The 20821-nt window shown below is 42.0% G+C and overlaps 1 protein-coding gene across 2 annotated transcripts; it reads left to right on the top strand.

The window, feature by feature from the left end:
• The first annotated feature begins 1273 nt into the window (after positions 1 to 1273).
• Positions 1274 to 20145, top strand: PLIN2 (perilipin 2). Of its 2 annotated transcripts, XM_074953450.1 has the most exons (9): positions 1276 to 1432; positions 6446 to 6502; positions 6586 to 6781; positions 7552 to 7634; positions 9123 to 9408; positions 9735 to 9919; positions 10500 to 10637; positions 12139 to 12429; positions 19365 to 20145. In XM_074953450.1, exons 2-9 carry the CDS (start codon positions 6473 to 6475, stop codon positions 19497 to 19499), a joined length of 1344 nt encoding a protein of 447 aa, XP_074809551.1. In that variant the 5' UTR covers positions 1276 to 1432; positions 6446 to 6472; the 3' UTR covers positions 19500 to 20145. The 2 variants fall into 2 exon arrangements, with proteins under 2 accessions (XP_074809549.1, XP_074809551.1); XM_074953448.1 differs by lacking the exon at positions 19365 to 20145 and having other exon boundaries at positions 1274 to 1432; positions 12139 to 13318.
• Positions 20146 to 20821: the final 676 nt, after the last annotated feature.

Below are 20821 nucleotides of genomic sequence, written 5' to 3'. Positions count from 1 at the left end.
AAATGCCTAATCACTGTGGATGAGAATCAAGTTACAGGAGCTTAAGAACTGTCATGCAAGAAGAGATTTACCGTGCTAGTAGGCAGCCAACGTGTTTGATGTAGGTTAAAGTGAAGAGGCAGAATAGAGACACTATGCTGAGATAAAGGCACCCCACTCTGGCTGGGCCAGGAAAGGATTCAAAGAAGCTTTAGAATAAAAGAAGAGAACCAGCTCCTCTACAGAAACAGCCTATGGGTGCTGTCTGGGGTCCTCTGCTTGGTATCTCCCTCTGGCTCTCTACTTATAGTCCTGTGACCTGTCCCTGTTTTATCATTAGTTGTCTCCCAGAATTGCTTGGGTTTTGGATCCAGTAGCTCCTCCCCTCAGGCTGGGGGGGGAGGAATCTTTAGCTGCGGTCAGGCTTGTACCCACCCACCCCTGGATTCCCAATAGGCATAGAAACAGCGCTGTCTGGGGTTCTCTGCTTGGTGTCCCCTTCTGGTTCCTTGCTTTTGAGTCCATAACCCTCACTCCCATTCCCGCTTAGTCATGTGTTGTCCTCCGACTTTATTTGAACCCTAGATCTAGTGGCGCCTGCCTTTAGACTGGAAGCCAGACATCCGATGCAGTGGGGCGCCACCAACGGGTATCCTTAGCTGCCGGGCCCAAGAGCTGACCACAGGGGAACGCGAACTGATAATTGGCGTCAAGTATCAGAGAGGTAGCCCTGTTCGTCTGTATCCACAAACCCAGCAGAGGAGTCCAGTGGCACCTTAGAGACCAACAGATTTATTTGGGCATGAGCTTTCGTGGGTAAACCCCCCCCTTCTTCGTTCTCCATCCTCGCTTGTGCTCGAGCCGATAGTGACTCGGAAGTAGCAGAGACACACGGCAGGAACGCCAGCGCGGGGGGGACACGGGCAGCCAGTGCCCGTACGGAGAGCACTTCACGACGGCCTGCCTCCCTCTTCTCTTGCCGCCGGCGCCCCACTGCAAAGCACACAACGGCACGACCGCAAGGGGGCGCTGGCTTCTCTCCCCAGCGGTCCCCGCATCAGCGAGCGCCCCAGGCAGCCCGGCAGCAGCGGGGCGTCCCCCGCCACGGGCAGGCCGGCCCCAGCGCTGGCTCCCCGGGCTGGAGCAGCGCACAGAGCAGCGCCCCCCTGCCCCCGGACACCGCCCCGCGGCAGCTAGTCACGTGAGAGGAGGCGGAGGCCGCCGCAGCCGTGACACGCCGCCATCTCGCGAGAGGAGAAAGCGGGCCCGAGGCAGCCGCTCTACATAAATAGCCGGGGCAGGCTGCCCTGGGTCACTGCAGCGTCTGGGAGTCGGTCGGAGCCGCGAGCGAGCCAGGGGGGTCCCAGGGCGGCTTGGCGCTAGCGCAGGGGGGTGTCTCTCGGCGCAGGAAGCCCGGCGTTGGCGGCGGATCCGCAGCGCTCTCCGCGCCCGGGTGAGTGAAGCCGCCCTTGGCCGCCGCCCGTCACCGACCGCGGTGGCGTATTTGAAGCGGCTGCGGAGCCGGGTTAAAGCCCCGGGCTCGCCCCGCTTGCTGCCCGGAGCTAGCCTAGCGCTGCCATGGCTCTCGCCCTCCCGTGCCGCCAGCCCAGCTGCGGACAGCCCCGGGGCAGGGTTGCAGGGGGCTAGGGCAAAGCGTGGGGGGACAGGGGAGGGGCTGCGTTTCTGGGGTGTCCCGCTGTCTTAATCTGGGGGGGTTCCCCCTTTCCGCCTCCATCCTGCGCTCACCTGCGAGGCTGTTCAAGCCCGCCTCCCTGGGGGCAGAGAGGGGGTTTTGGTGTTGCTTTAATGAGGTATAGAAAATTTTCGCTCCTAACGTTGTGTGTGTGTCGCCTCCTTCATTCAGGTGGCCCTAGCAGGAGAGCTCCGTTGACTGCAGTCCTTGCAGTTGGAGTAGCCTGTGAAGGTGACCAGGTGCCCCTCTGCTATTATCACACATGATGCTGGGCCAGTTTCTGCCCAGTGGGTCACTGAGAAGCTGCAGTTGACATCCATAGGCAGGTGTTTGTCTGCAGTTTACACCGAGCTGATAGGAACCAATCCCTGTGTCCACTCAGTGTATTGAGTGGAAAGGGGGTTTCTAGACACCTTGCTTGAATGGTTGAAAGCCATTCGCTTCTGTTCCTCTTTATGAAAGTAGGAACAAAACTTCTGACTCAGTCTGCTTATTCATTTTCCTGTCTAACCGTCTGAGCGGTCTCTAAAGTATGTCTTCATACATGTGGGTCTGACACAAACATCTTGCAAAAGCGCTTCCTTTGGTTAGACCCACATTCCCTTTTAACTAGCAGGGACTGTAAAAGTGGCTGAAAATATACAGTAGAGTTCTTGTGGGGTTATATTCTTGTAGTGAACTCTAAAATATTTTGGGACCTGCAGTAGTTATGGTCAGGAGATGGCTTAAGCATTGGATTAGCTCTTGGAATGAGAGGTTAAAATCATGCCAGGAATGGCTAAACTCAGTTTTTTCCATGAGAGAGGAATTCAGTATGCCCTCTGTGGTGTGGGTCTTTTGGACAAGACCTTTAAAAACTAAGGTCATGTCTGGTCTGCATAGATATTAAAACTTGCATAGCTCTTCTCCTTGCTAGGTGCTGCTACCCCATCCCAGTGTTGCGGTACCTTGCAGTCCAAAGGTGGTGGAGTTTTTTCAGTTGTGTTCTGTGTATATAGATAGTCCAGGGTGGATTTGATTTAAATCACTAGTCAGGAAGACTCAATTTAATCATGGACTTCTACAAAAGTGTGTTCTTTGTTGTAATTACCTTAATACATGTTCCTCACAACTCAGATGTAAGTTTCATTTTTAGAAATACACACTACATTTTAAAAGTGATTTATTTTGAAAACTTTTCAGATTAGTGTTACAGCTGTATCAGAAAAGGAATCATTGTTTGGTTATTTCATTTACCAAAGGTAATTGAAGCAAATATTTATGAATTTATTGGGAGGTGAACTATTGCCAATTCAACAGGTTAATATTAATATTTGGAAGATTTTCTTGCCATGATGTATTAGGAGGAGAATATCACCAGATAGGCATTTAAATTGTTTTAGTTAACTAAAACAACAACATTATGTAGTCTGGATTTTTTTCTTCAATAGCAAACATATTTTAACAAAACAAGCATTTGAATTTAAACATTCAAGTTTTTTTTAAAACATCAGGTTTGTTTTTTATTAACTAAAATAGTTAAATGAAATAGTCTATTTAGTTTTTGTTTTTTTTAAAAAAAACAAACTAGACTATTTCATTTAACTATTTTAGTTAATAAAAAACAAACCTGATGTTTTAAAAAAAAGTTAGCCACGTCAACCTGCAAAACTTAAAATATTTACTTCTGGAGCTAACTCTGTCATATCTTCACTTTTCTTTTCCTGTTTGTTCATAATCTGGAAACAAAAAACAAGCTTTCCTGCTTTTTCAGGTCCCAAACAATTTCTCAATTTGGAATGAATTAGTCCAAAGGAAGAAAATATTCTTTCTACTCCAGCAGAAGAAGCTACTGCTGTTAAAAGTGAGATTATCGCTGCAACAGTCTCTGAATCCAAGTGATTAAGTAACTTCCACCAGTTCACTGGTGTGACTTTCTTTAAAACATCAACAGACCTATTTCTTGAATGGTTCTTATTCCCACACTGGGTCTTTTTTTTTTTTTTTTTTTACAGCCCGCTGCCATTGTAGGTTTTTCCCTTCTAGTGAGAGAACGGTATGGTAGATCGCAAATCAATGAAGGCTCCACTCAGACCTCAAGACTTCTCGAATATGCTGCTCCAACAGTTTCACTCTTGTTTCTGCTGCCTGTCCCTCCCTTCTCACATTTACCTCCAGACTTCTCCTTGTCCAGATCTATTCTGCCCTCAATTTTCTATTCATTGAACTTTTTGAAACTTTGCACCTTTTAGAGAGGTAAGGGATTGACTCTGTGTACACAAATTTGGAGAGGGACAATAGGGTTGAGATCTGTTTTCTCATTTCTGTATATTTAACATTTTTGCTGTTAACAAGCATTTATTTCTCTCTGGAGACACAAATCCACAGTTTGAAAACTGCGAAACTAAGCATCTCCAACAGTATCTTCTAGACTGAGCCCTGAGACCCATTGGGTAGATAGAAAGATTAACCTTAATAATCTGTACAGAAGTCCCTGGGGCTGCATAAGATTGAGTCCCGTGAACTATTGGAACTTATTTACAAAACTTTTCTTTAAATATTACATGAATATTGTCTCCTATAGAATTGGAATTTACAATCCCTATTCCATGATGAGACTACATAGCTCAAAGATATATCTTAATAAAAATTCTCTTTAGATGGCTTTCCTCAAAGCATTTTTATAAAAAAAAAACTGATTTAAATCTAACTTTTTTTGTTAATCAATTATTTTTATCCACCCTGATATAGTCTATAAAGGAACTTAATAACATTTTACATGACTACAGTATTTTATTGTCGTCTGATGTGGAATCTATCCTGTAAGCTTTAACACTCTTTATACTAAGTTTGTGTGTATGTGGGGTGTTTTTTTGCACCTGTCTATTTGTAGTCCTTAATAATAATCAGCTGCATGCCACATTGGTTCTGCATACAAATGGTGGCTGATCTTATTACTACATGGGTGTTACAAAAGGCAGCTGTGCATGATCATTCCCTGTGAGTCTTCCTGCTGTGGCCACTGTCAGAAGGCAGGATACTGGGCTAGATGGACCATTGATCTGACAGGAACTCTAATGTTAACTACTGTACGAACACTGGTGCACGTTAAACATGGAACTGTTTGTCAGGAGCTCCTGACAAACCAATCCACACAGAGTGTGGTGTGTGTGTGGTTTTTTTTTATAGTTCTTTTATGGACTATATGGTGGCGTCCTAATGTCCTGAGGTACACGGGTCTTGTGAGAACAAACAGACCCTTAAAAAGGCACAGTCATGTTTGACTCTAACAAATAAAGAGCACTTGTTCTTGTGTCTTCTGTCATGTCTCTCGACACTATGGAAGTACACCATGATGGATCGTTCAGGAGTACTAGTATATCCAGTCCTAACTGAATTATCTACTCCCTCTATCATCCCAGAGAAAGGGATGAAAACCTGGCAGATTTAGGGGAGTTATGTGGGAGGACTGCCATACTATCTCCCTGGCCCTACAGAAGTCCATCTGTGGAGAATCAGGATGGATGAGTCTTCGTGTGACAGCTGCTTCTCTTCCAACCCAATGTGATTTGGCAATAAACATTTACCCTGCCAGTACTAATTCAGGGTTTTCTCTGCAGTGGGGAAATCCTGCCCTGTATATGGGATAAGTGACCTTGGCACAGATAGCCCAGTCCTAAATGATCTACAGTCTGTGTCTTAGGAGCAACAGGCCAAAACCCTCTGCCATTTCGGTGCAGGTGGGGAAGGAATCCAATACAGATGCCAGCTATAAAGAAAAGGAGGACTTGTGGCACCTTAGAGACTAACCAATTTATTTGAGCATGAGCTTTCGTGAGCTACAAAAGTGAGCTGTAGCTCACGAAAGCTCATGCTCAAATAAATTGGTTAGTCTCTAAGGTGCCACAAGTCCTCCTTTTCTTTTTGCGAATACAGACTAACACGGCTGTTACTCTGAAAGCTATAAAGACAACACCACTCTATGGATTTGTTCATGCTGCTACATTTTAAACCTTTGTAGGAGGTGCAATGACACTACCTCTTGTACAGCAATATGTCCACTAGAATCTGATCCTGCAAAAACACATTTACCTTAATCTCACTAACAACAATACACTAGTAACTTACACTATATACACAACAATACACTAGTAACTAGTAAAGTGACAAATGTGCAAGTGTCTGCAGGATTTGGGATTCTTAGATACATCAATTCTAACTTTTTTCCCAAGATTCTCCTCTGCATTGACCACCTTAAAATCTAGTCCATTTTGAAATATTAGTTAAAAGTAGGTGCAAAACCCATTTTACCCTGGGTCCTCCCACCTACAATCACAATTTTTAGCTCTTCAGTATTTCTATTGCTATGTGGAAGATGCATCCAAACAGGGGTAACCTAGATTAGAAACATAGTGCTGTCAATGAAGTAATCAGTGAAAAACTTGTGTTACAAACATCTCAAACTATTTAGTTGACCATCCTGTTTAGTTTTGTATCTAGAACCTGAATTCCTATTACCTGAACTAGTGAATGTAGCAGAGAAACTAAGCTTTAGCTATGTAAATAATTACAGTATAAGCTCTAATTCATTACAGCCCACACGGTCTAGAGCCTTCTCATGAAGGGGATGGTACACTCTCAAGTATTCAAAAGACTTTTTGGGTGCCTTTCTTAAGAATAACTGCTTTCTTCTCCAGAAGGGAAGGAACTCCAGCGTAGATCATTAAAGTGGAATGGTGGTATGGCTACTGGGGACTTAATGAATTTTTAATTTGGATTATCTTGTTCTTGTAGGATCTACAAGATTCAAGACCTAAAAAAATGGCATTAGTAGCAGCTGACTCTCAACAGGTATGTATGAGTTGATGATTAGTCAGTCTTTGTTATGTAGCCAAGAAGGATGTGAGTTTAACCTTCTCTCTCTGTTTACACAGAATGTGGTAGCCAGGGTTGTCAACCTTCCCTTGGTGAGTTCCACCTATGACATGGTGTCCTCTGCTTATGTCAACACAAAAGATAACCATCCCTATCTGAAATCAGTCTGTGAGATAGCTGAGAAAGGAGTGAAGACCATCACTGCAGTGGCCATGACAAGTGCTATGCCTATCATCCAGAAGCTGGAGCCACAAAGTAAGGCATGACTACTTTTCTGTGCATTTATGCTCAATTATTCCGTTGAGTTCCTATATAAATATATAGGCTTTGGGGGTGGGGGAGTAGGGGAGGGTGTAGAAAAGAATCTGGGGGCACTATGTGAGGTTAAACCTACTTGTAACAAGTCCGTGACAGCAGGAAAACTGTTACCTTGCTTTGTTTATAAGAGCTCATTTAATTACAGTTGCTCATGGCTTATTGCACAAAGTCTGAAGTTAAGTGAGCTCTAGATCTCCTAAGAGTGAACCTCTAATTACTTATTCCTAACTAACATTGATTTCTGAGATGATTGCTTGATCAAGAGGCTTCTTACTCAAGCAATCAACTTCTGTCCTAACCCTTCACACAGTTTTGAGCTCTGCATCATACTTTCCTTTCACCTACTTCTGAGTATAACTTGCAGTTACAAATTTGGCAACTGTTTCATGGCTGCTTGCTCTGGGTTTAGCTCAGAGCCTGTTCTTATGAATTGGCAAATGGCCAGACATTTCATCAGTCTGTTCTCAAGGTCACTTCCTTGAAAGATATGTCAATTGTTTGCTTTTGCACTTTCAAAGTGCTTGAAAGCTGTTGTAGAATTAAGCTGCATAAACATTTTTTCTCCTTTCTTTTAAGGAAGAAACTAACCAAAATGTTAGTTGTTTGGATTGGGCTTCCTGTTTCAACAAATGTTAACCTTTAGCTTTGTGGGTTTTTATTTTAACATCACAAGGGCAACTTAATCATTCTTGAAACTTCTTCTCTAGTTGCAGTTGCCAACAGCTATGCATGCATAGGACTGGACAAAATTGAAGAGAGGCTGCCTATCCTATATCAGCCAACTGACAAGGTAGATTCAATTACTGCATTTAAATCCCTAAGTGGGATAACCAGAGAGATTCAGTAATTACTGATGTAGCAAGGCTAGGAGCAGAGCAAATGTTGAATATTTGGAACTTTTGTTCTAACCCTGGGTTTGTCCCAGACACCCTATGGCCTTCTCTTCCTCCCACCGCCAGGTGTGAGTATCCAGAACTCCAACTGAAGTCAATGGCTGTCTGGCACTATTGTGATTCAGACCCTCAATGTGTTTCCCTCTCCCCACATTTAAATAGGGATAATACTTTCCTGGTTTGCCAGAGCAATATAAGGGTTAATGTTTTTGCAATACTTCAGATAGCTAAGCCTCTAGAAATGGCTTATATGTAATTAAACTTACATTAAAATGACTTAATCACTTCATAGAAAATGTTTTTATAACTCAAAAATGAGCTAACTGGAACTACGAAATGAAAGTTTTGTAGCTTTCACTATCCATTTGGGTGGAAAGGAAAACTAAGTAGTGAAGTTATAACTTATCTATATATTGCTGTAGTGCCCAAGGGTCCCATTTAGGATGAGGACCCCATTGTGCTCAGTGCTGTCCAACACACAGGAAGACAGTCACTGCTCCAAGACCCTAATCTAACCTACTTCCCAGTGGCTCAGCATACTGCAAAGTAGGAAGGTCTGCTTTCCTCCATTGCAAGTACAATGGAAGAATACTGCTTGTGACTGAGCTCACAGTTTTCAAATTTTCATTGCAAAGTCTTTCTAAAAATTTTTCTTGTAAGACTCTTAACACTGCTGCCTTCTAGCCTGAAGTCTTTCAAGGTCTTCTAACTAATAATAAAGCTCATCTCCTGGCCCTCCCTTCATATTGCTACTGTTCTTCCTTAGGGTAGTTGGAAGCTTCTTTGCAGGGGTTTATAGGTGTTTGGTTTGGGGGATTAGGGAACCTGTCGTCATCAAGTAGTCTCCTACATAGCTGGGTTCCTGTCTATTGTGATACTTGGGTTACTTTCAGTAGTGATGCTTCAGTACTACCTGGAAGGCTGGCTAGATATGGAGAGAGACTCAAACATCTATGACTATTTAGTATAAATAGCCTAATTATGACCTGGTAGTGTAAAATCCACTGTAGGAAGAACAAATCTTCCTAACCCAAAAGACTCTCTTGATCAGAACTAGGGCATTAATACTTGGTCCCTCTAAAGAGTTGCAGGTTAGACACCCAAAACTTTTATTTTTTCCTATCTTTCTAGGCTTGCATCAGTGTAAATTACAAATTCACTTTGTGGTAGAAATGCCTCCTCTAATGCTGATTGAGTAGCTGTAGCTTTCGGCTTGCTATGACAGCCAGATTTCTATCACTGTAGTGAATGCTTCTTAAAGAATCCTGAAACTAGTTATACTAAACATTAGTTGTCTCTACTTTTGGAAAGTGTGGGTGTGTGTAAATCCAGAACTTAAATACCTCCCCACTATTAAATGAGGAGTCTGCCTCTCTTCCTTGCAGGTGGTTGCCAATGCCAAGGATGTAGTTGTTGGTGCAAGAGAGGCTGTAACGATCACTGTGACTGGTGCCAGGGATACTGTTGCCCACACAATTACTGGAGTCATGGACAAGACTAAAGAAGCTGTGCATGACAGTGTGGAAATGACTAAGTCAGTTGTCAATGGCAGCATTAACACTGTACTGGGAAGCCGTGTGGTGCAGATGGTGAGCAGTGGGGTGGATAGTGCACTCAGCAGGTCGGAGACTCTTGTAGACCATTATCTTCCACTTACTGAAGAGGAGCTAGGTAAGACTAATTGAGATGAGACCCCAACTGGGGATGGGGATTGGGAGTGGGGGAGAGAAGTGGTGTCACTTGACAGCCCTACTAGTTGAATGGAGTGGCACTGTATTGACACTAGTTTCAGACATGGCCCTTCACCATGCCAACCATGATGCCTTCTTGTCAGCAGGGAAGGCATATGAAGGAAAGTGGCTTATTCAGAATGAAGGGGTAGGGTTTTTTGTTTGCCCTATCCAGATATATGTTGGACTGCTGTGTAATCCTTCAGAGGTTGGACTGCTAACCTAATTCTTTAAGTCTGACTAAAATAACCTTTTTTCTCTCTCTAGCAAAAGAAGTTACAAAGGTTGAAGGATTTGAAGTTGGAATTCAAAAGCCAAGCTACTACATTAGACTTGGATCCTTGTCCTCAAAGGTCCGCACCCGTGCCTACCAACAGGCCTTAATCAGGATTAGAGATGCTAAGCACAAAAGCCAAGAGACCATTTCACACCTCAACTACACTGTCAGTTTGGTAAGTTAAGAATTCTGATTTGGGGTGTAAATAAACTCTTGGTAGTCTTTTGTCTTAGAGCTGGTTTCCCAAAGAAACATGGATAACTTAACCAAAATTGTTTCACTATTTAAATCAAAGGTTTTTAATGGTACAGAACACATCTATTGTCTTTGAAGTTCTCATCTTACACTAAAACTGATTCAGTCACAACTCTCAAAATAAAATTGCATCTCTTTTTTGCAAGACTAATAGAAAATGTACTTAATACCAGTTTAGACCCTGAAGTGAATGTCTTGCAGCTCTATTCAAGAATCCTACTCCATTCCATTAGTATCATAGCAAGACTTAAAGAATCCTACTCTAAGACCTGTACATGATACTACTAGAAAACAAGAGAAGGCAGATTTTTTTTTTCTCCTGCCCCCTCCTTCTCTTTCTCTCCCCTCTCCCCCCACCCCCCACTCTTAATGTCCTTTCACCAACAAAACTGTCTCTTGAAATGAGTTTTTGCAAAAAGTGGGCAGGCTAGAGAACATTTATAATCACCCTAAACTGTGTTTGGGATCCTTGCTTCACTACCTCATTGGTTGTTTTCTAGATTGAGTACACCAGAAAGAACATGAATAGTGCCAACCAGAAACTTCATGATGCCCAGGAAATGCTATATCAGTCCTGGGTAGAATGGAAGAAAAACACAGGCCAAAATGATGGTGGTGATGAATCTCACATCGCTGAGGTAAGTAAATAAATGTACCAAGAGTATAATTTACATATTGCAAAGTATATACATTCAAGTAACTTTTGGTCCTTGTGTTTTCAAAATTATTCATGAAACCTCCTATGCTGCTAAGATGCACCACAAGCATGAAGAACCTGAATGGTGACTCTCCACTGCAGGGCCCCGCTCCCTCCATAATTGCTCTGCAAAATTAAATTCAGCTATATGGTGGCCAGCTTAAGTAGTAGTTGGCGCCAGGCATAATTAGTGATGCAAGCTAATGGCCACACCTACTGAGTTAATTTCAACAACAAATTTTTAGTTTAACTAGATGCAGATCTTTCCTAGAAGAACCCTGAACAACATTGCAGTAATGGCCTAATGTAGTAACTGGGTGCCATCTTCTACATTCTCCAAATGCTGCTATAATTTTAGCAGTCAAGCTTCAGCATACTTGTTTCAGAGTAACAGCCGTATTAGTCTGTATACTCAAAAAGAAAAGGAGTACTTGTGGCACCTTAGACTAACCAACTTATTTGAGCATAAGCTTTCGTGAGCTACAGCTCACTTCATCGGATGCTAGGGGACAAGCTATTGATGACTTTCTCTCCCACACCTAGTCAGGCACTCATTTGTCCTGGACATCTTCTCATCTGATTTTCCAAAGATAAACTAGAACAACTTGGGTGGGACTGACAATGCAATTTTCCAATCCTCTTTCTTCTCCCCACCCTGCTAGATTATTCCCTTTCCTCCCAAGCCTCTTGGCAACCAGTCCTGATAACTGCACAAATGCAATATGAGAGTATTTTAAATTCAGCTAATCAATTAAGTGCTTGAAACTTTAAGCTGGAAGCATTAACTCTGTTTCAGCTAACTGTACTGTAGTACAAGCTCAATTCACTTGGTTTTAGTGAGACAAACAGCCAGACAGTTTCTGTACGTGACATGTAGTGCACTTCAGAGACTTGCAGCCTTCAAGGGTTCATGTATCTTGGATCTGTCGGACTTGCTTTCAAAAGCAAGGACCCTAGTAAACTCCTTCAAGCCAACAGCTTAATAGTTTCTTTCTAAGGGCAGGTCATCACTAACCGCCAGATAGGCGGGTAGTGATCGATCTATTGGGGATCAATTTATCGCATCTTGTCTAGACACGTTAAATTGATCCCCGAACATGCTCCCTGTTGACTCCAGAACTCCAGCTTGTAAGAGGCAGAAGTGGAGTCGATGGAGTGTCAGTGGTCCACTTGCCACCATCCTCATGGCCAGTAAGTCAACCTAAGAGATGCCGACTTCAGCTACGCTATTTTATGTGTATCTTAGGTTGACCCCCCCCCCCCCCCCCCGGTGTAGACCAGGGCTATGAAATGAAGGCCCTGCTCATCTGCCACAGCTTCAATTCTCCACACCATGGAATGAAGGGGAGATGAGCTTTCAGCACTGGTAGGGTTGCTGCAGCAACCAACTCTCTGGTCAATGAAGTGCTTAACTCTAAAATGCTATTATGCTTTGTTTCCAGCACATTGAGTCACGCACACTAGCTATTGCACGGAGCCTGACTCAGCGGCTTCAGACCACTTGCCTCACCCTGGTGTCAAGCATACAGGGGTTGCCGCAGAACATTCAGGACCAAGTCCATCATGTTGGGGCAATGGCAGGAGACGTCTATAGGAACTTCCATTCTGCTTCATCTTTCCACGAAGTATCAGATGATAATCTCACCACTAGCAAAGGACAGCTAAAGAAAATGAAGGAGTCTCTGGATGATGTGATGGATTATCTTGTTAACAACACACCACTCAATTGGCTGGTAGGTCCCTTTTACCCACAACTGGCTGGGTCTCAGCATGCTGAGCACAAGGGTGAAGGGGAGAAAATTGCCAGCCAGGACAACAAACAGCCTGAACACAGCACAGATTAAATTGCATAGCGCACACACTCTGCAGTCTGAGCTATCAAGGTGACTTAACTACTGTAGCTGTCACCTGACAGCTAGGGGGAAACATATCCACAATGAAGGGATGGTGGAGGCCTAAAGATCTGAATGTGTCCTTTCTAACCTAAGAGGAACTCTTTCATTAGAAAATTTATTTTGCTGTCCTGTCTAAGTGCCTCTGGAAATAATGACAAGCACTAAGTGCCTTGAGGCTTGACACTTCAGGAGCTTACAGCAGTGGTTCACCTTCTTACTGGTTAAGAAGCTTCTTGACTGACAGCTGAAGTGTCCAATATCATGACCTTAAATGGAACTCATTGCAACCAAATACTTTGACTAGTCAGGTGATCTGTGCAGGAAAAATAGAGAAGTAGTATGATCTCGTTTGGTGCTCCATTTAAAAGCCCTGCAGCTCAGCGAGAACTTCAAACTTCCACTGATTTGCTTTCACAGATTGTGCACTTGGTTATGATGGCTCAGACTGTACAAGTGTCTTAATCACTTCATTGGACAGCTCATATTAAGGCATTATGCTTTTGTGAATCTGCCACTTTGCTTTCAAGTAAGGACTCTAACTTGTTCAGCCAGAGTTATTTAAATGCCATGAGTTTTCATTGCCCTTATTTTTTTCAAATCTTTCTAAAAAAATCCTTTTTAGTTAACTACACAATAAGTCAACTAAAACCAGTACTGAGAATTAAATCTGCAGTATGGAATATGAACACATGTTTGTACCAGGGTGCCTAGTTTCACGTGTCTTTGTAGTGCCTTTTCACTTTTTTTTGTAATTCATTCTGTATGTTCAGTAATAAATGCTTCAGCAGCCAAAGTCTGTCTCATTTGAATGGTGTAAAAACAAGCATTTTAGCACTTCCTTATTGAATTGGGTCCAGGAGAAGGCAGGCTTGAAATGCAAAAAAAGTAGATATAAACTACTGGTTACTAACCCACATCAGATTTATTACACATATAGAGATGGGTCAGATGTTGCTGCTGCATTTGTTTCCTACCTCTGAATCCCCATCCACCCTTTCACTCCCTCTTAGCTTTATTCCAGCTTGTCTGTGTGTATTGTCTGCCTTTAGAGAGAACTTGAACTGCAGAAATGGCTGCTCAGTAATGTTAAAGGAGGTGGTCTGTGCAGGATGGCCTGGACAGCTGTTTGTCCTGCTTGAAGTATGGGCATTCATGCATGTGACCTCTAATACCTACTGCATTTAGCTGTAGGAGGACTACCAAATACTCTTCATTGGGGGAAAAATCAGAACTGAAAATAGATGGCTGTGATTAAAAACAAACATGCGTTTGAAACTACAACGATTTAAAACTTAATCACACTATTTAATTAGCTTACTACATGTGCTGCATATTGTATGCTCTGGAGAGAAGTGTAATTTAAAAAAAATAACTTCGGATCCAGTACTAATGGACACTAGTTAATTGTTCTACCCTAGGTCAAGCTTGGGCTAACCTCTTCAGCCTGTGAGCTCTCCATATTGGCACAACTAAGTGTGGGTGGGTGAGAGATTTTTCTGCTGTTCCCTTTAACCCGTATTTTACCTTCTGAAATCTCTAATCTTTAGGGGGCGGGGGTGTTTTTGTTTTACAAATCTAAGTAGGACTGTGGATACTGGAACAATTTGTTGGTAGCTCAGACAACATCCTGCATTCTCCCTCATAATTATCAGTGGAGGACAAAGTCCTAATTCAATCTAAGGCACTCCCAAGCTAGTATAACTTACATATTGAGGGACCAAAAAGGTGGAGGAGGAAAAGCCTAACAGGAGGATGTAAATTAAAGTAGGAGTCGTAGTGCCTTGTCTTGGACCCTGTTCTGGGCCTTTTGGCAATAAATTACACACAACTTAGATTGAGGTGAATTCAGAGGATGTATAAGGAAGTGTAGCACACCATGAATGAGCAAGTCTATCTGTGTAAGTTACTTGCTGAAGAGACTTGGAAGAAGGTGTAGAAAATCTGCAGCTACTTAGATCTCTGAATTGGCCCTAAACTTTCTCCATGGTAAATGGACAGTTTAAGAACACCTTTTTAAAATACTTTTTTTTTTTTTTTTTAAATGCACAGGTCACACAGTGGAGTTTCATGATCAGTTGAACTGAGTTGTTTGAAGAGGGTTCTTAGTTAAAGCACTTGCTGCTACAGCAGCAAGGATAAATGGGTTGTAGTGCTAGACTAGGGGTTGTCATTTAAATGATGGGCCAAATCCACACCACCAGACACTGTTCAACAAACTGCAAAATTGTATTTACTTATCATTATTGTTGCAGTATGAAAAGTTTTTCTGTAGTCTGGACCCTGACTATACCTTCAATACATTTGGACTTTGACAAAAATAGACTACCTCTGTGCTAGACTCCATACAAATGGGTGCCTGTGAAAGCATGATGCTGTCAGTTCTCCCAGTCTGAGCACAGACGCAGTCTTAGTCTTCCCTCTACTGCTACTCTCAGGTAGGCTGAGAGATTCAGGATTGAATTTCCAAATGTCAGCTGTTTGGCTGACCAGGGCTGCTCAAGATGTCCACTCCCAGGGACCCACCAGTCTCAGTCTCCTGATCCATAAAACTGAGCAAAAGCATTTGGGTGACTTTCTGCACTGACCTTTTTCCAAGAAGGTGAAGGGGAGCAGTGTGATTCATGAATGCCCATTAGTTGTGATCAGTTAACTGATTCAGCTCTTTCCTTGTGACACAGCAGTCATGGGTATAAGAATGTTCCCAAAGCAGCTCCTGCTCCATGTACTAAGAAGTCAGCTGTGCCTAAGCTCCTGTTTGCTAGCTCCAGTGCTAAATTACAACACCTAGTGTAGGTGCATCTGTAGGCTGTTCTTGGGTTTGACTGTATCCATATTTGCCTGCCAAATCATTCTGAAGTAAATAACATTGTATCGCATTTCCTATGGGTCTAGTTTGAAGCTATAGGCTAAAAGCCTCACAAATGCCCACCTGGGGAGAATTGGTGCAGCCCTTAAAGCCTTTGTAAGGGCAGAAGCTGTTCACATGAATGTCTGACTCTTTAAACCTTTCTCACCATGCTTGCATAATGAACAGCTCAGCTACACTTTATAAAAACTCTCCACTCTACCATCAGCCTGAGAATAAACATGAGATTTAAACTTTTTTTTTTTAAGGCAGTGGGTGTGATACATTGCATAATGACTTGCTGGAATGGTGTGATTTCAGTGACACTTAGATTTTTCTCATACTAAATAGTGTTTTAGCCCATCTCAAACAATCCAATAATCTTCTAGATGTTGGTAGGGGAAAACAAAAAGCCAAACCACCATACATCTCAGCTATTGATTTCTGTGGTCCACTTTGCCTCCTTTCCTACACCATGACAATCATTTGTAAGCTACGAAAGTTTTAAATATACTGACTTATAAACAAGTGCACTGACCTCTAAAACAAAGGGTTAGAACAGTAACAATTTGTAAAGTTATGCCTCGCTTAGTTGTAATGTAAGATCTTTGACATAAAGATGAGCCTGACTGACTCTACACCTGCTTTTAGATACTAGTTACTTTTCCTATTTCAGTTTTTGGTTTAGAATAACCATTTAAAGTTCTAGAAAACACTTGTATGCTGCAATGCTTTTCTACCCCAAATGTGAATACTTAACCTGAGGAAGTTAAGTGCCAGAATCTGTACTTGCATAATCTTACAAAATATCTGTTGTTACTTTACACAGCGCTCTTCAGAACAAAGAGCGTTGTTTCCATCAGTAACAGTCTGCTCTATTGGAGTTGCACAGAACTAGCTGAGAGTAGAATGTGTTCCAAGCTATCTTGATCCAGAGGAAAGATGAAGCTGTCTCTATCTTAATAAAACATATGTTGGTGCTCTTTGTAATATTATTACTGATTATATCAGGACACTTACGCTCCCTAATGCATTGATTGAATGCTGCTTACAAAACTTTTTTTTTTCTATATGAGCTGGAAAAAATTGCAAAAGTCTCATCCACAAAATTGAGGACCAATATTCTAACCTGCAATTATCAATGAATTTTGCTGATTGCTTTCTCAGTAAAGTGTTACACTCAGGCAGTGCAGTATTTTAACAATTGGGCAGTAGCGTGAATACTCTGGATATCAATATTTAACATTCTGAATTTATTATTTTTGTACATTAAGATTGAAACTTGTTTTTTGAAGTTTTCAGTCTTAGATGCATGCAAATAAAGGCTGAATCCATGTGCTAAAACTAAAGTAAGGAACTGCTTTTCTATGCTGATTGTATGTAGTTCTGTTTCAAAAGTCTCTTAATAGCTCCCCATATTTTTCTTACTAAAGTTACAAAATACAAATTAAATTCTGATAAGACAGTGGCTAAATGCACATATACTGGAGTGTAGTTTAACTTTTTATGGACTAAAGTAACTTAATAGACAATGTAACTAGTGTAGATGGAGGGGGAATGGGTGCAAGAGAAGTTTTTACTTGGCTTTTTTTTGGTCATGATCACAAGAAAAATGAGGGTTACATGTTCTCCCATTCCCCATCAAATATGAAACTATAAGGGCAAATACAGAGGTGATGTAGAAGTTAGAGACTCTTACATTAAAGGCTTATCTGTGGTAGGGGCTTTTGCATTGATCTACATGCGGGTTTTCATAAATTTTTAAATATGTGCTCCACTGGTGCAACTTAGCAGATTCAAAATAAAGATAAATCTGATGCAAATCCTGTTGTAGGCTGACATAGTGCATTTATACAGGTTTGCAGCTGGAATCGCTAATGTTAATAGGGCCTAATTTAGAGTCTCTTAGAGCTACTTGCGTCCATTCTTCTAACATCTAAAGGAGTTTAAGTACAAGTAACTTGACAAGGTGGCTGGAGAAGGTGTAAATGACCGACTCCAATGTAGACTCCCTTAAATATGAGTACAGGGGGTAGAAGTAGTTCTGCAGAAGTTTATTGTAAGTCTAAGGCTATGTGTACACTGCACTCCTTACCGCAGCACAGTTGTACTGCTACAGCTGTGCCACTGTAAGGTATTCCGGGTAGCCCCTCTTTGTCGTCAGGAGAGAGCTCTTCTACCAACAAAATAAAACCACTTCCAATGAGGGGTAATAGCTTTGGGTGAGAGAGTGTCTCCCACAGACAAAGTGCTGTCCACACTGGCACTTTTCGTCAGGAAAACTTTTGTCGGTCGGGGTGTGGTTTTTTCAAACCCCTGATCGACAAAAAAATTTACTGACAAAAGTACAGTGTAGACATAGCCTAATTTACCATTCACCTCCAAATGTGGCTCTTGATATCTTGGTTACATTGTTTTAGACTTCCTAGTTAGTTACTAGTGTGGCAAGGAGTGCTATGTACAGATCCTGAAAGTATACTGAGTTATTTAGGTTTCAGAGTAACAGCCGTGTTAGTCTGTATTCGCAAAAAGAAAAGGAGTACTTGTGGCACCTTAGAGACCAAGAGTGAGTTTGTGTGTGGGGGGGGGGGGTGTGAGAAAACCTGGATTTGTGCTGGAAATGGCCCACCTTGATTTTCATGCACGTTGTAAGGAGAGTGGTCACTTTGGATAGGCTATTACCAGCAGGAGAGTGAGTTTGTGTGTGTGGTTTTTGGAGGGGGGTGAGGGGGTGAGAGAACCTGGATTTGTGCAGGAAATGGCCCACCTTGATTATCATACACATTGTGAAGAGAGTGGTCACTTCGAATGGGCTATTACCAGCAGGAGAGTGAGTTTGTGGGGGGGGGGGGGGGGAGGGTGAGAAAACCTGGATTTGTGCTGGAAATGGCCCAACTTGATGATCACTTTAGATAAGCTATTACCAGCAGGAGAGTGGGGTGGGAGGAGGTATTGTTTCATGGTCTCTGTGTATATAATGTCTTCTGCAGTTTCCACAGTATGCATCCGATGAAGTGAGCTGTAGCGCACAAAAGCTCATGCTCAAATAAATTGGTTAGTCTCTGAGGTGCCACAAGTACTCCTTTTCTTTTTGAGTTATTTTAAGCTACTAGGTGGAGTCTTTCTTACTATGTGGATGTTTTAGGCAGCAGGGTGCAGAGTAATTTCTGCCACTAGGGGGACGGAGCCTCATTCTTGCTGCCATTTGGAGTCAGTGGGATTAATGACAGGTTTCAGAGTAGCAGCCGTGTTAGTCTGTATTTGCAAAAAGAAAAGGAGTACTTGTGGCACCTTTTAGAGACTAACAAATTTATTTGAGCATAAGCTTTCGTGAGCTACAGCTCATTACATCACTTCCCCATATGATTTCTTCAGAACAAGATTGAGGCTACTGCCTCAATTGAGTGCAGCGTAGAAGAGCTTATGTTGATATCACCTGTGCTGTATCTGTTCTGTGAATAACCAGGCTCTCCATTAATTTTTTCTCAGTCCCTCATTCCCCTCTGAAGTTTTGAAGTGGACTGAAGATAAAGGTGATATAGCAAAGATATATAACACCTCTAAATTGATGCGAGATATAATATACACTAAGTCTTTGCAAGAGACCAGTCTTATTAGGAAACCTTCTTAACATACCACCCCAAAATATTTATGAAATGTTCTGTGTTGAGTGCAGTTCGGTTCCACCTTTATTATAAGAATGTATCTATTAATACACTAATTTATATTGCTTAAGATGTTTCTGTCACTCTATCTAAAATAAGACTGAGAATGTTTGTTTGATTTGTTTAGTACTGTGGGCCTGATTTTTGAGGTACTGAACACCTGCAGCCCTGGTTGACTTCAGTTGGAGTCCTGAGTGTTCAGCTCTTTTTTTTTTTTTTTTTTTTTTAAACCTTCACATTTATTTGGATTTCTTCTTCTGCAGGTGCCAGATTTCACTATCACAGACTTGTCTTCAGAATCTGATGATATTCCAGACATTTTGGGTTTGGATGAGGAAGACCAGCAAGATTTTTCACGCACAAATGGCCCTATCACCATGGAACCAAGAGCTGAATAAATAGCAGGCACAAAACTGTTCTCTTGATTTGATATGGGTTTTTTTTTGCCATGTTAACTTATATTTCTGCTTTTTAAAAAGAAATCTATCTAGCTCTTGAAGCGTACAGTTTTTGGATCAATTTTGTTTCACTTAGTTGCATTGAAATTCTGATTTGCATCTCTTTTTTTTTTAAGAACTGCATTTAATGTAACGCTATAGCATTGGTGTCAAAATTCCATCCTTCAGGCCTCCTATGGCCCAGTCGTACTGACTGGTGTACACATCCATTTAAAACTGCACTGCTATTTGGTTTGCTGTCAGCAACAGCCAAAACAGCACTCCAGCACTGCACAAAGGGCTGTCAGCAAAAGGAAACTGACTAGGATTTGCTGATAAAAGTTTCCCTTTTTAGTCTATGTGTAAAGCACTTCTGCATCTACCTCTTTGCTGCTGGAAAGGACTACAGGCTTGATCATGGGATCCTAGTCAGTTTTGGTGAGACTCTGTCTCTAAAGAGCTTGAAACAGTGTCCTTTGTAAGAAGTGTTTATAATGAAAGAACTTCATTTTCCACTGCCTCCCTTCCATGTGTAAGTACTTCTGCTGCTGGGGGGAGACTAAGAATGGGAGCTGGGGTTAGAAGAGCCCAAATATGGGGCCAAGTGCAGAAAAATGCAAATAAGAAGGCAGAGAACACAAAGGGAGAAATAGGAATAAAAAGGAAAGAGAAAAGGAGAAAACAAGTATGGAGGAGACATACAAATAATTATGGGCAAAAGACAAACAGAAAGAGGAAAAACTGAACCAAAGGAGAAACTGTGGTAATAGTAACTTAGACCCACACCATTTTTTTTTTTTTTTTGCTGAGTAACCAAATAGAGCAATTAACTTTAATAACTTAATGGCCTGATACTGCACTTCTTGCATGCACCGTTGACTTCAGTGGGAGTTTTGGAGTATGCGAGGAATGCTGCAGGATCAGACCCAGTGTTATGTTGTTATCTATAGATCATGTTCTACTCTTATTCTTTGTGCAAAAATCCTACTGTCATCACTGGGAAGCCATTGTGGATTTGTGGGTTTGAAATGGTGCTAATTTTGTAGACCAGGCCCACAGATCCTGATTAGGTTCTCGCTATAGAATGAGGTTGACACCCCTACTCTATCATAATGTACTATCTGATTTTTGTGAAAGCTTTGAAGTCTAGTCACTGAGATGCCTTGAAATAAAGTTTGAGCTATAAATCTTAGAGTTGGTGTGGTTGGACTTCTCTTCTTTGTTGTCTCATGTACTTAATTCCTACCTAAAGAGCTCTCATTTTGATTATTTGAAGCAGGGGA

The sequence above is a fragment of the Natator depressus genome, chromosome 5, assembly GCF_965152275.1.
Source record: "Natator depressus isolate rNatDep1 chromosome 5, rNatDep2.hap1, whole genome shotgun sequence".
Classification (NCBI taxonomy): domain Eukaryota; kingdom Metazoa; phylum Chordata; order Testudines; family Cheloniidae; genus Natator; species Natator depressus.
Note: the sequence above shows the minus strand (reverse complement) of the source record. Positions and strands in the feature narration are given on the sequence as shown.